A 15,490-nucleotide genomic window follows, 5' to 3' on the forward strand; every position below is an offset into this window, starting at 1 on the left:
GTATCAGAGTGGGTGTGTGTGTGGGGGAGTCTGGAGTGTGTATGTGTATCAGAGTGGGTGTGTGTGTGGGGGAGTCTGGAGTGTGTATGTGTATCAGAGTGGGTGTGTGTGGGGGAGTCTGGAGTGTGTATGTGTATCAGAGTGGTGTGTGTGGGGAGTCTGGAGTGTGTATGTGTATCAGAGTGGGTGTGTGTGGGGGAGTCTGGAGTGTGTATGTGTATCAGAGTGGGTGTGTGTGTGGGGGAGTCTGGAGTGTGTATGTGTATCAGAGTGGGTGTGTGTGGGGGAGTCTGGAGTGTGTATGTGTATCAGAGTGGGTGTGTGTGGGGGAGTCTGGAGTGTGTATGTGTGTCAGAGTGGGTGTGTGTGGGGGAGTCTGGAGTGTGTATGTGTGTGTGTCAGAGTGGGTGTGTGCGCGTGCGTGTGGCTTCAGTTCATCGCTGAAAGCTTCATCTGTTCACCATGTCATTGTGACGTAGGGGAGAGTCATTTCCAGAAGGATTATGGTTTTACACACATGGGGGGGGTTGGATGTTCAATGGATGGAGGGAGGGGAGGGAAGGATGGTAACTCTGAGGCACAGGGGCCTGACAGAAGGGGGGGTATGAAGTGGGTTTAGCAGTGACATGTGGGGCTGTGGGGTTAGGCACCACCCACACCTCCAGGCAGAGCATCTGTCCACCCATCTTTCACCGACTCCAATGCACCCTTCCCCAGGGCACTGGGCCCCACGTTCACGCCGCCCCATTGTGGCACCCCCACAGCTCTGTACACCCACACACGTGCCATAAATCCATCACATCACACACATGGTTGGCGGCTGAGACACACACACACACACACACACACACACACACACACACACACACACACACACACACACACACACACACACACACACACACACAGACAGTCTACCAGGAAAACCCACCATCAGGGCTCTGTTAAATATGCTAAAGTCCTTGCACGGCTGGCAGAGTTTAGCATATTTAACAGAGCCTTGATGGTGGGTTTTCCTGGTAGACTGTCTCTGTGTGTGTGCGTGTGTGTGTGTGTGTGTGACTGGCTTTAGGCCAAAAACTAAAAAAGCTGTCTTATACAGTACAGTATATAGAACAGTAAATGGGATCATTTCCACACTGTTTATCCCTGTGGATGTCTGGCGCTGTTGTGATGCGAGATGAGAGGAGTCAACAAATGAGTGGGTTTGATTCAGCTGGGGCTCTTTCCCCCACAGGCCTGTATGTACGAGGAATGCTAGCCTAGAACTAGGCCAACTCTGCCTGTCCCAGGCTGGAACAAAGGCCACAGAACCAAGAGATCCACACACACAGCTAGAAGACACTTCAGAGGGAAGAAAGGAAATACGGAATCTTCAAAGTGCGTGCTACATTCATATGAGGCGGCGGTCGGTGCTCTCTGAGAATGCATTGGAGACTGACTGGTCCTTGAGGATATATTCTCATCGATGGCCCTGAAAGAATGAACAGATTTTTTGTGAAGCATCATCTCACCTTGACTGAATCCAGTAAACTCTTGGGGAAGAATCTTCTTAAGCCCACATCTTTTCTGTAAAGAAGAAATAAAAAGAGGATAAAGGACAGCGTCAGTTTAGTGAGACCAGTGCCTGAGGCTGGTCTAGCAGACAACACATAAACACCACCCCAGCATGGGTACGAATCCTGGCCCCACCGCTATTCTGCATCTTCATCCTCACTATGTCTACTCTCTCATTTCCTACAATCTCTGTCTGAATAAAGTGAAATACAGTCAAATATATATATATATAAAAACAGTTTGTACCATTGCCAAAATGAGAATGCAAAATGTCTAGCCTCAACTCCTCAAAACAGTCCCCTGATGGAACTTCACCTCTCTGATACCAATCTACCAGGGAAAGGAGAGAGAAACACATCCATTTACTCAGGGCCATTAGTAGGACTTCTCTGAAGTTTACCACACAACACAACTGATTTGTCAGTGTACAGTGAGGAGGAAACAAAATGTGTGGGCCAGAGCGAGAGAGAGCGAGAGACACAGACAGACAGACAGACAGACAGACAGACAGACAGACAGACAGACAGACAGACAGACAGACAGACAGACAGACAGACAGACAGACAGACAGACAGACAGACAGACAGACAGACAGACAGACAGACAGACAGACAGACAGACAGACAGACAGACAGACAGACAGACAGACAGACAGACAGAGAAAAAGAGAGTGGATTTTCCCAAGGTTGGATCAACAGCAACACAGAGCATAGCCTTGCTATTGAGAAAGGCAGCCATAGGCAGACCTGGCTTTCAAGAGAAGACAGGCTATGTGCACACTGCCCACAAAATGAGGTGGAAACTAAACTGCACTTCGTAACCTACTGCCAAATGTATGACCATATTAGAGAGACATATTTCTCTCAGATTACACAGATCCACAAAGAATTTGAAAACAAACCTAATTTTGATAAACTCCCATATCTACTGGGTGAAATAACACAGTGTGAAATATCACAGCAGCAAGACTTGTGACCTGTTGCCACAAGATTAGGGCAACCAGTGAAGAACAAACACCATTGTAAATAAATAAATAAAAACAACCCATATTTATGTTTATTTATTTTCCCCTTTGCACTTTAACTATTTGCACATAATATGACATTTGAAATGTCTTTATTCTTTTGGTACTTTTGTGAGTGTAATGTTTACTGTTAATATTTATTGTTTATTTCACTTTTGTTTATTATCTATTTCACTTGCTTTGGCAATGTTAACATATGTTTCCCATGCCAATAAAGCCCTTAAATTGAAATTGAACAATTGAATTGAGAGAGAGAGACAGAGACAGTAGCAGAAAAGAAGACTTCAGAGAAAGAGGGAAAGAGAGCCCTCACATCGTAGAAGAGAAAAGACAGCATATTGTTTAAAGCCTATAACCTCATCCATTCCACACAATCATTTCATAATTTGGTCTCTATTAAAAGATAGCTTGTTAAAACCAGAGGCGCAGGCTGCATCATCTCCTTTCAGACTGCCAGGAGTAGGCAAAACAGAGGAAAATTGGTAGAACTGGAGGGACAAATTCACTTACTGGATAGGGAGAATGCTAGCCATCCATCTATGGAGAAACATCAAATAATTACCTCTTTAAAATTTGAATATAATTAGACTCTCTCAGCTAAAATTGCTAAATCTTTTCTCTATGCCAAGCAAAAATATTTTGAGTTTGGTGACAAACCACACAAATTACTCACCAGACAACTTTGAAAAAATGTGAGTGACCAAATGATTCACAAAGTTAAATCTGCATCTGGGGAATTACTCTCTTCCCCCAAAGACATCAATGACAGATTCCGTCAGTTTTATGAGACTCTATATACATCTAAAGCGGATCCTAAAACCTTAATTATGCTAAACTTTTTGGAGGACTGTAATCTTCCTGCCCTGAACCAGGAAGATTCTAACTTCCTGAATAAGGAAATATCTCTTGAAGAAATTCGAGAAACAATTCAATCTCTACAGAGTGGCAAGACCCCGGGCCCAGATGTATACCCTGGTGAATTCTATAAAACATTCAGCAACATGCTCTCTCCCTACCTGCACAAAATGTTGGTTCAGGCCAATGAGGATGGAGCTCTCCCATCCACTTTGGATGAGGCGTTCATTACAGTTATACATAAGAAGGGTAAAGATCCGGAAGAGGTAGGGTCATACAGACCAATATCCCTCCTTAATACAGACCAAAAGATTTTAGCAAAAACTCTGGCTTAGCACTTTAATTGGCAAATTGGTCCATTCGAACCAGACCGGCTTTATCCCTAGCAGAAACTCATTCTTCAATCTCAGGCGCCTCTTCAACATTATGTATTCTCAGAGGTTACCTAACGTGGACCTTGCCGTTATATCTCTTGACGCTGAAAAGGCCTTTGACCAAGTTGAGTGGTCCTATCTATTCAAGGTCCTACAGAAATGTAATATTGGAGATGGGTTCATAAATTGGATCCAGCTTTTATATAGGAACCCCTGTGCAAGAATACCAATCACTAACCAATCATTGTCGCCCAGCAATACACGGCTATAATACTAAAGATACTCTAAATAAGATCTCTCTATACGCAGATGACATTCTCCTCTATGTAACAGAACCCCAAGCTAGTATTCCAGCTATTCTTGATGTGATTAATTTGTTTGGTACCTTCTCGGGATACAGAATAAATTGGAACAAGAGTGAATTAATGCCCATACGGTTGCAAAACACCTCCTTGCTAGAACATCTTCCAGTTAAGTTATCTTCAGAAAAATGTACCTACCTCGGAATTGTAGTTACCAAACAATACTCCTTACTATTTAAAGAGAATTTCCCCTCTCTGATGCAAAAACTCAAGGCAAATATACAATTTTGGAGAACTCTCCCAATTTCTCTGCTCGGAAGAATTAATGCCATTAAAATGGTCTTCCTCCCACAACTGCTCTACCTATACCAGAACATCCCAGTATTTATACCTAAATCTTTTCATAAACAACTGGACTCAATTATCAATCCTTTCATCTGGGATTATAAAACACACAGGATAGGTAAAAAAACACCTCTGTAAATCCAAGATGGAAGGAGGATTGTCTCTCCCAAATTGTATATTTTACTATTGGGCCACTAACCTCCGCGCTGTTACGTTTTGTCTGGATGATGCACCTCCGCCATCCAGCTGGCTTAGTATGGAGCGTGAGGAGTGTCACCCCTTCACTATTGGAGCTGTGATTTTGTCTCCTGTCAATCTGGAGATGTCACTTTATAGGAACAATCCTATTATACATAGCACAGTCCGAATCTGGAAGCAAATTAAAGTCCACTTTGAGCTTAGACCAATATCATTCATGCTCCCTGTTGCCAGGAATCCCTCCTTTGCCCCCTCTAACCTTGATAACACCTTTGAGCGATGGGGAGAGTTGGGGATAAGTACCATAGGGGATTTATATATAGAAGGGACCTTTGCTTCCTTTGAGTTGCTGAGGGAAACTTATAATCTTCCCAGAAGTAACTTTTTCAGATACCTACAAATTAGAGACTATGTTAGAAAACACCTCCCAACATTTGGGAATGCTAATAAACCTCCCATGTTTTACAGATGCATACAAATATGCCCCACCTCAGACAAACTGATATCTCGTCTATATGACGCTCTTCAATCTGTTAGCACACCTTCTACAGATGCCATTAAGGCAAAATGGGAGGAAGAACTAGGGACTGATATTTCGGTAGCAGACTGGGAAGACAGCTTGGAGTATATACACACCTGCTCCATTAACTCCAGACATCATCTCATACAATTCAAGGTATTACACAGATTACACTATTCCAAAACCAAACTGCATAGGATATTTCCTGGTACATCCCCTATGTGTGATAAATGCCAGGCTGAGCAGGGTACACTACTCCACTGCTTTGCCCTGTGCTCTAACTTGTATGGTGATTGGTGTGGAATTTTTTGGATCCTCTCTGAAGTTCTGGAGACTTCAATAGACCCAGACCCTCTTCTGATAATCCTGGGAGTGTCTGATTCCTAAACAGATTAACCAACCCCAAAACAACTCATCTCTTACAGTCTCATTTCGGCAAAAAAATGAATCTTGTTGTTTTGGAAAAGGAGAGAAGCGCCCTCTACCAAATTATGGCTCAGCGAATTGGCAAACACTGTACACTTAGAAATAATTAGATATATTCTGAACAATAAATGATCAACATTTGATCAAATCTGGCAGCCTTTCCTCTCTCACTTGGACCAGTCGGCGCTGTGAGTTTGTACTTTTTAACGCACTCTCAATTGTAATATTTTAATCTACCTTTGGGCAGCGTGTGCTGGCCCCACCACCCGAGCAGTCGGGGGGGGGGGGATAAAGGGGGGGAATACGTGGGGGGGTGACATCTACCCTCTTTCTTTCTACCTGTCCTTGTTCTGTATGTCTTGTTTTGTAATATTAGTTTTGTACCCAGAACTCTGGGTCTTGTTGTTCTTGTCTGCTCTTTTATGTTTAGATAAGAATTGTATACTTGTCTTTTATACCTATACACCATTCTTGTGTGTGTTCAATCTAAAATATTTGTCCGAAAAAATCAGAGGCGCTCCGAAAGCCACTTACATCCGGCTGGCCATTAACCAGAATCAATCCACGTCATTTATAAGGCCGGGGCCACAAAACCTGCCATAAAATTGATGCTGCCTTGGCAATAGTGTGATGAAGCTTTTCTGGGAGCAGAGCAATGCTACTGTCCGTCTGTGCATGTCAGTGAGGATCTAGGTGCATTTAAGGATCTGTATGCCGTGACAGGGAGTTGGCATGATGGCACAAACAGATGCTGTGGATCTATAATGCCTTAACTTAGCTATGTTAAATCAAGAGGAAACACACTCTGTAGTATTAACAGTGCTGAAACACAACATGATGACTTCCCCTAGGCTCAGAAAATCCTCTCTCCTGTCTGTCTCCCTGGCCCGACAGTAATCCAAGCTGCTTATACTAAAAACGTGGAAATCAATCAATCCGCCATCATTAACACAATTGGAAAAAATCTAATGATTTATTATTTAAATATTGAAAGTGTGTGGGCTACAGTTTCAGGCCATGTGGAGGAAAGTGATGCTGGTGCTGGAGATGGGGGTTTGTGCTAGTGGGTCTGGGCAGGTGTGATGTAGTTGAAGTTTGTACGATGTTGTCGTTTGTATGTGTATGTTTTGTATTGTCTATAAAACATCAAATACAATTGTACCCCCCCCCCCCTTGCTGGGCTCTGTGTCTTTGGGCAAGTGGACAGACTGACCTGGAACTAACTCTAGCCAGCACACTGAGCCCCAGCACCATTATCCACGGAGCAGAGGGGAGAGTGTGAAAGAGAGAGAGTTACTAGCAGTACGCTACTAGCAGTAGGATAACTAGCAGTAGGATAACTAGCAGTAGGATAACTAGCAGTAGGATAACTAGCAGTAGGATAACTAGCAGTAGGATAACTAGCAGTGGGCTACAGAACAGTCAAATTAACACATCTGTGTGGTCTCTCCCTTGTTTCATATCATGCTTAATAAAACCTGGTTGCATATCACAATAACCTCGTTCCCAAAACCTACCCATAAGGATGATATTAGTGGCATTACATCTGAAGCATACAGAAACATCTTGTGATTTAGTAGCCTACTATGAGAGAACATATGGTCATCAACATGGAGGGAGAGCAGCAGAGCTAATATTTCTTCCTCAGTTACTCAGTAACGGTTTGCACTAGTGCTGGGAATTGGCAGGGACCTCATGATACAATATCACAATATTTAGAGTAGGTGCCAATATGATATGTATTGCCATTCGATACTGCGATTGTATTGCAATTCAATGTTTCAAACATATTGCTCACCATATACTGTATGTCTGCTGCAGAAGGACAAGAGAGTCCGGATCAGTCATGGAAATAAAAGTGTTGAAAACAAATTGTCTCACTATTAAAAAAGAAGATTGAGAACAAGCTATGAAGGAAAAATACTGCAGTTTTGGTGGAGGTACAGCCAACTAGCACAATTTTTTTTGGGAAAATTATATATATAAAAAGAAATATATATATATATTGCGATATCATCAAAAATAATATCCTGATATGAGACTATTAATTTTTTCCCTTATCATTAGTTTGCACAGCAACCCAACAGTAACAGTTTTAACCTATGCATCAATGATAAACAGACCATTGCATCGTTATGTATCCACATCCAATATGGAGGATCCAATACGCCTTGGGCTGCGTGGTAAAGTTTTCCCTAGGTACAGATCTAGGATCAGCTTCCTCTCCCCCAATCCTAACCTTTACCATTAGTGGGGGAAATGCTGAACTTATCCAAGACCAGCGTGTAGGGGAAACTTTACCCTACACCACGGCTTGGGCAAGGCTGATCAACCTCCGGTTAGCAACGTTTCTCAGCCTGCTGCAGACCCGGTCGAATTACTCAACCCCTTAACTCAGCATATCCTTGGAGCCAGCAGAGGAGGACATTGTCTGCGTCCCAAATGGCACCCTATATAGTGCACAGGGTTTGACCAGGGCCCAATAGGGCTATATAGTGCACTACGTAAGGAACAGGGTGCCATTTTGGATGATGCCATACATTTTCCCTGCAGAAGAAAGGGGTGAGATTCTCCCCTGGGAATGGAGGCAGAACACAGACGTTCCCGGACAGCAGGGAGAATTAGACCAGCCAGCCGGATCGTGTTGTGGACTGGCTAACAAGAACGGAATGACGCTTGGAATACCAATGGGCTCAGAATACCAATGTGCTGGTAGTGTTTATCACCCCAAAATTGTCAAATGAAAATTGTATTATCACCATCTGAAATAGTATTTTCTCATTGAAAGCATTATAACTGAAAAACCCCAAAATACTAAAATTGTCAATCTTAAAAGCGCGTCTCGGCAGAAATATATATATATATATATATATTTTTTTTTAAATGGGCGTGGCAGCAACGATTTAGCAGCGGCGGGCATGAATATAGGGGAAATACTGGCTGGAATACCAAAGTACAGGACCCAACCCTCTGGGTTAGAGAAGGTATGTTGATGGTAAACAGGAGAGAAATACCAAAGTACAGGACCCAACCCTCTGGGTTAGAGAAGGTATGTTGATGGTAAACAGGAGAGAAATACCAAAGTACAGGACCCAACCCTCTGGGTTAGAGAAGGTATGTTGATGGTAAACAGGAGAGAAATACCAAAGGGATCACTGGTAATTTTGTTACAGTGTGAGGACTCTCTCTTCCTCTCCCCTCTTCATCCATCAGGCGAAATATGTATGAAAAGCAAACTCTGCATTTCAATCAATAGGAAAGACAAGAGAGAGTGATCGTTAGTAATTAGAGGGCCTCTTTAGAGAGGGTGGAGGCCTGAGCATATGAGAAAATGACTAATTGGACGCATCGTTAACGTGAACCCCTGACCTTTATCAAATAGCGCACCTCGGAAAAGCGTGTTTGACGGCAGACCTGAGACTCTGCAGGGGGTTTTCACCATGTACGATCACGGCACCGTTTAACACGTGATATTTATGAAGATGGTTCACATATAACCCATTAACACACGAGGTTAACCTACACTAGGTTAACCTATGTGATCACAGTCCATTTCAAGATGATTCTGTGTATTGAGGTTATAGGATATTTTAGCTATCATAATATTTTATCACCTTAACAGGAATTCCTCTTACACATTGAGTTTCTTGGTAAAAGATCAACAAAGACGTACAATATTGACTGAATAGTTGATTCTTCCATTGAGCAGTAGAAACCCAAGCTATTACCATACGAGAATCAAGCCAAAGGGGACTTACTCTAATAGTTCATAGTTTGATTTCTTGTCCAGGGCATTTCCCCGCATCTCCCGGAAGAATCTCCTGTAAAGGAAACATGTCTTGGTTAGTGTGAAATACAACAAGGCAGCTAGCTACCGTTCATGAAAGAGAATAGAACATTTGACCACTCTTGGATACCTGAACTGACCTGATTTCAAGGCATCCCAACTTAAGTGCAATGTCTTGCTCGACCTGGTCGGCGATCTCTACCATGTAGTCATTTTTCACCTGTAAGACAGACCAAAATACATGTTTTAGAATGGGAGCATGGAGGCCTTACACAGAGCAACAGATGTCAAACAAACATGAACTGACTTTCAGACTGAGGGGTAGAACACAGGGGACCTTACTGATATACAGCCCTTTTACAAACACTGACCCCCACTCTCCCGCGCGAGAGAGAGAGACAGAGAGAAAGAGAAAGACAGAGAGACAGAGAGAGAGAAACACAGAGAGAGACACAGAGAGAGAGACAGAGAGAAAGAGAAAGACACAGACAGAGAGACACAGAGAGAGACACACAGAGAGAGAGACAGAGAGAAGGAGAAAGACACAGAGAGAGAGAGAGAGACAGAGAGAAAGAGAAAGACACAGAGAGACAGAGAGAGAGAAACACAGAGAGAAAGAGAGACAGAGAGAGAGAAACACAGAGAGACAGAGAGAGAGAGAGAGAGAGAGAGAGACACAGAGAGAGAGACACAGAGAGAGAGACACAGAGAGAGAGAGAGAGAGAGAGAGAGAGAGAGACAGAAAGAGAGACATTAAATCCCCCATACAAACAGCCCATAGTAAGTGGGTGGTGGGCTTGGTTGATAAAGCCTGGGTGGTTGATAAAGCCTGGGTGGTTGATAAACCCTGGGTGGTTGATAAACCCTGGGTGGTTGATAAACCCTGGGTGGTTGATAAACCCTGGGTGGGTGCACCTGCAGTGACAGCAACACAACACTGGCAGACGGACACAGAGAGAGACATTTCATGAGACAAATGAGTGTGTGCTTCTGAGTGACAACTAAGGGAGCTAGACTTGTTTCATGGGCTATTATGTCCTCTCCGAATATCCTGTTTTGTCATGTTGAGTGGCGGTCCTTTGTATTCTAACACCCATAGAGACATTGAGTCTGCCATTTTAGATCATAGGCATTGAAAACAAAACCTGGTTCATGAAAGTGTTGTTCTATACCAGACACAATTCGGAACACAAGCACACTTCACTTCATGATTACCCCTTCAAACAGGGACATTTGTACCTTCCATCAATTTTCCCCTCAGCGAATATATGAGCGTAAAAGTGACACAAGATGAGCCCAAATGTGTTCCCCTGCTGTCAAGACGGCCTCTTTTCTCCCTTGTCAGGATCGGAGAGAGGGAGCGTCTCTTCCCCAGACAGAGCCCTCCTGAGACCCACTGACCCAGCTCACCTCTCTGCATCTACAGCCTTGTGGACAGCTAAACACCGTGTTACGCCCTAATACCTCCACATATTTCACCCATATACTCACACACAGTAACACCTTGGGTCCCTCACACACACTCACAGTAACACCTTGGGTCCCTCACACACACTCACAGTAACACCTTGGGTCCCTCACCCACACTCACAGTAACACCTTGGGTCCCTCAGACCCACAAACACGCACACATATGTATGTGCAGGCACGCATGCTTGCACACACACACACACACACACACACACACACACACACACACACACACACACACACACACACACACACACACACACACACACACACACACACACACACACACCTGTCAGAAGTGCCATATTCCTCCGGTTACAGTGTTGTTGAATAAATAGGCCTAGCTAAGTATGTTTAGAACATGAGTCTCCCCTGGTCAATGGCCTGTAACAAACCAGGCTGTCTATGTTACTCAACTCCCATGGATGATGTGTTGGTGTGTGTGTGCATGCAGGCATTTACGTCTATGTGTGTGTGTGTGTGTGTGTGTGTGTGTGTGTGTGTGTGTGTGTGTGTGTGTGAGTGTGTGTCACCTGCTGGTAGAAGTAGTTGAGTGTGGGTTTATCTTCACTGAAGTGGTGCAGGAATCCTTTTGGAAGGTAGCGAATACGCAGTTCATACCTGGAGAGCAGAGCAACATGTCACTGTTTAGATAAAACACAGAAGGGAATAGGGATTTAGGTGTTTTTATAGTCAGAGATTGAATAGTGTTTACAGTTCAGCTACAACACAGCGCAAAACACTGCCTAGTGACACAGGGGGAAAGAGTTAATATGCCCCTGCTTAGAACACAGACGCTTAGGTAATAGGGGTGTTGTGGTCCAATTGTGTTTTTACACTCAGGTCACAGAGCTAGCATACAGCACAATCCACATAAACAAAAGGAACAGGTATATTGTACCCCAATAATGTTTTACAATTCAGGAACTAGCATACAGTATATACACGGAGTGTGCAAAACATTAAGAATACCTTCCTAATATTGAGTTGCACCCCCTTTTGCCCTCAGAACAGTCTCAATTCGTCAGGGCATAGACTCTACAAGGTGTCAAAAGCATTCCACAGGGATGCTGGCCCATGTTGGCTCCAATGCTTCCCACAGTTGTGTCAAGTTGGCTGGATGTCCTTTGGGTGGTGGACCATTCTTGATACACAAGGGAAACTGTTTAGCGTGAGAAACCCAGCAGCATTACAGTTCTTTACACAAACCGGTGCGCCTGGCACCTACTACTATCATACTCCATTCATAGGCAATTCAATATTTTGTATTTCCCATTCACCCTCTGAATGGCACACAATCCATGTCTCAAATCCTTCTTTAACCTCACCTTCAGCTCTCATGCAAACACTTCCTAGTGACTCAGTGACACACACATGGTGGGAAGAGGTTATTTGATCTGAAATAGGAATACTGAGGGGTGCACAGTTTGTGTGTGTGTGTGTGTGTGTGTGTGTGTGTGTGTGTGTGTGTGTGTGTGTGTGTGTGTGTGTGTGTGTGTGTGTGTGTGTTAGAGTTGGGCTCTACCCAGATTTTCATGACCTCATACTGTCCTCTCACACTGGGACTTAGTACAAAAGGGAGAAAAAAGAAAAAGCACATTGGACGCCCAATACCAGAATGCTAACAAAATTAGCACAAGTAATAGCGAATTTCTATTGGAGGCTGCTTGCTAAATATGCTAACGAGCGCAAACGAAAATAAACAAATTGCAAAGACAGGCAATCCAGTTCATAAAGTTATACATACATAGCTAGGAGATACCAACTGTCATTTTTGGTGAGTTTCCAGCAAATGTGAATGAGAGATATTGTGCAAATGAACAAAGTTTTGACGCATGCTTCTCTGAAGGAAGAACAGTACTGTGTACACTGTGTCTGTGTGGCGTCTGGGAGCCTGTCTGCTCTGCTCGGAGAAGATAGGGGAGGAGCAGACAGGCCTAGAACAGAGAGGAGAAAAAAACACAAGTGGCAGCTGTACAGATTACTCATCCAAACGGCTTTGACTTCTCTAACACTGCAGAAAGCTAACACAATATGATGCCCTGTGACCTTATTAACTCAGCTACTGACTTAGATAACTAGCAAGTTAAACTTAGGGGACGCCCTAACGCAGAATTCTTCGTTTTTTCACACAGGAAAAAAATGTAAACCGCGTTTTGTAAAAACAGATTCGTACAATAAAATGCTTCTTATTGTAATTTCTGTTCAGCATCAAACTAATGTTGTCCACTGGGATGAGAATTCCCAAAACAAGCATTCTACCAGCAGACCGCACTCTGACTGATGTGGACCTCCTTTTCTCTGGTACTGTTCTGGTGTAGCCAGCTTACTTTTCTCTGGAAAATGCCAGATTAACTTGAAGCAAAACATTAGGAAACATAGCTGGTTACATTTTTTCTATGATAAACATTAGAAATATGATGGCTATACATCGTTTTTTGCAACAACAAAAAAGTCCTTAAGTTTTCATTGTAAGCTCACTGTGTGGCTGCCAGGCAAATAGCGTTGCATTTCTGTTGTGATCTGATGAAAATGAAGCTATTTTCTGCCAAACGTGTTGCACTAATGTATCACTCTATTGATGAAGAAAGAAAACAGTTACTTTCTATATAAAACGCGACCCCTGTCAATAAACAGCTGGACTCACCTGCTCCCGCTTTCTCCAGTTGTGCTATTTACAAACAAAGAGTTGCTCAACTGGGGAACTCCGGTAAGCTTCATCATTTAAAATGTGACAGGTGAAATGAACATGTTCGGCTTTATTTCCTAACGTATTGCACAAGTTGAATGCAGCTATTAACAAATATTAAAATCAATTGAAAAATGTACAAAGAATATATTGTTTCAATGGTACTGAAAAACCACCCCGTGGCTATTTCCGAATACACCGGTATATAGTATATACGGTATACCGCCCAAGCCTAGTGTGTGTGATCTGAAACGCCACTAGGAGATGAAAGACCTACAGTGCAGCTACTCAAGGGCAGACAGCACGATGAAAGGAAAAGCAACAGAATGCAAAGAGAATAGAAGACGACTCCACTAGTTGCCTTCACTGAGAATTACAGACAAGAGCAGGCATCCTAATGACATCTCTCTCTCTAGCTCTGTTTTCTTGAGTCTCCTTCCTATGAGACAGCCTGATCAAAGCTGTGTGCTCCTCTCTGCTGTGTTCAGCCCGGCTGTGATATAACACCTCTGCCTGATCCCAGACCTGCCTGGCACAGTGCCACACCATAACTCTTCCCCCTTCCAAATGATCCCAGACCTGCCTGGCACGGTGCCACACCATAACTCTTCTCCCTTCCAAATGATCCCAGACGGTGCCACACCATAACTCTTCCCCCTTCCAAATGATCCCAGACCTGCCTGGCACAGTGCCACAACATAACTCTTCCCCCTTCCAAATGATCCCAGACCTGCCTGGCACGGTGCCACACCATAACTCTTCTCCCTTCCAAATGATCCCAGACGGTGCCACACCATAACTCTTCCCCCTTCCAAATGATCCCAGACCTGCCTGGCACGGTGCCACACCATAACTCTTCTGCCTTCCAAATGATCCCAGACGGTGCCACACCATAACTCTTCCCCCTTCCAAATGATCCCAGACCAGCCTGGCACGGTGCCACACCATAACTCTTCCCCCTTCCAAATGATCCCAGACCTGCCTAGCACAGTGCCACACCATAACTCTTCCCTCTGCCTCTCTCTCTCTCTCTCGCTCTTTCTCTCTCTCTCTCTCGGATGGTTCCACCATCACCCGCTGCCACCACCACCACCTGCCAATCCCCCCAGCGGCAGTGAGCCGGGAGAATCACTTAGCGTCTGCAAATTGGCCGATAGACGCCCATCACCTTGTTCTATCAGAATAGACATACCCCCTGACAGAACTGATGATGGCTCGCCTCTCTAACCACTGCCATACACACACTCACACTTATATGAGGAGTCTTGACAGCCTGGCTCAGGACAGAGAGGGAGATAAATGAAAAGTTAAATCAAATGGCTGAAACAGAGGGAAAATATCCATATATAAGCCTTGTAATAATCAGTTAGCAGCATGTTCAATCTGAGCTGTTGCATAAACACAACTTCATCTCGTTTTATAAAGGTCACTATGGATGGAACCCTGAAAAATTATAGTAAAACATTTTGCAACAGAATATCAGAATTCTTATTGGCTAAGTTCAGGTTGTACCTCTCCTGTTCCAAATTGTTTTGTGCCAACTGAACAAGACCCAGGCCCTTCTTTCAGGTTTCATTTCCTAATAGGTTCAGATTGTTCCAGGCCTTTATTCTGTCTGTATCCATGGGTCTTGTCCTTGCAGCTCAAGCCAGGGTCTGCTCCCAAATGGCAACCTATTCCCTATGAGCCCTGGTCAAAAGTAGTGCACTGTGTAGGGAATAGGGTGCCATTTGGGACACAACCCTGATTAGATGGAGGCTGGTGATGAGGTAGTGGACCTAAACTGATTGAATCAAAGCAGCACTGACAGGCTTCATGTGCACCGTATTGTATTGACAGAATGTTCTCCTCAGCTGCTTATAGCAGTCATCTGGGACATTGACAAATGACATTAGGGACTTCAGTAGGTCAATTTATGAGATCCGCTCTACTCCCGTTCCCCT

General features: G+C 43.9%; 1 protein-coding gene across 23 annotated transcripts in view; it reads right to left on the reverse strand.

Annotated features, from left to right (window-relative positions):
* Positions 1-15,490, reverse strand: part of LOC106570401 (focal adhesion kinase 1) — a 206,316-nt gene that overhangs the window by 51,176 nt on the left and 139,650 nt on the right. For all 23 annotated transcript variants that reach the window (XM_045694856.1, XM_045694851.1, XM_045694850.1 and 20 more), the window contains 4 exons: positions 11,392-11,479; positions 9,529-9,608; positions 9,360-9,422; positions 1,515-1,569 (listed from right to left, as the gene is read on the reverse strand). In XM_045694856.1, the coding sequence (XP_045550812.1) occupies positions 1,515-1,569; positions 9,360-9,422; positions 9,529-9,608; positions 11,392-11,479 (286 nt within the window). The remainder of the gene's footprint in view (positions 1-1,514; positions 1,570-9,359; positions 9,423-9,528; positions 9,609-11,391; positions 11,480-15,490) is intronic.

The sequence above is a fragment of the Salmo salar genome, chromosome ssa14, assembly GCF_905237065.1.
Source record: "Salmo salar chromosome ssa14, Ssal_v3.1, whole genome shotgun sequence".
Taxonomy (NCBI): Eukaryota; Metazoa; Chordata; class Actinopteri; order Salmoniformes; family Salmonidae; genus Salmo; species Salmo salar.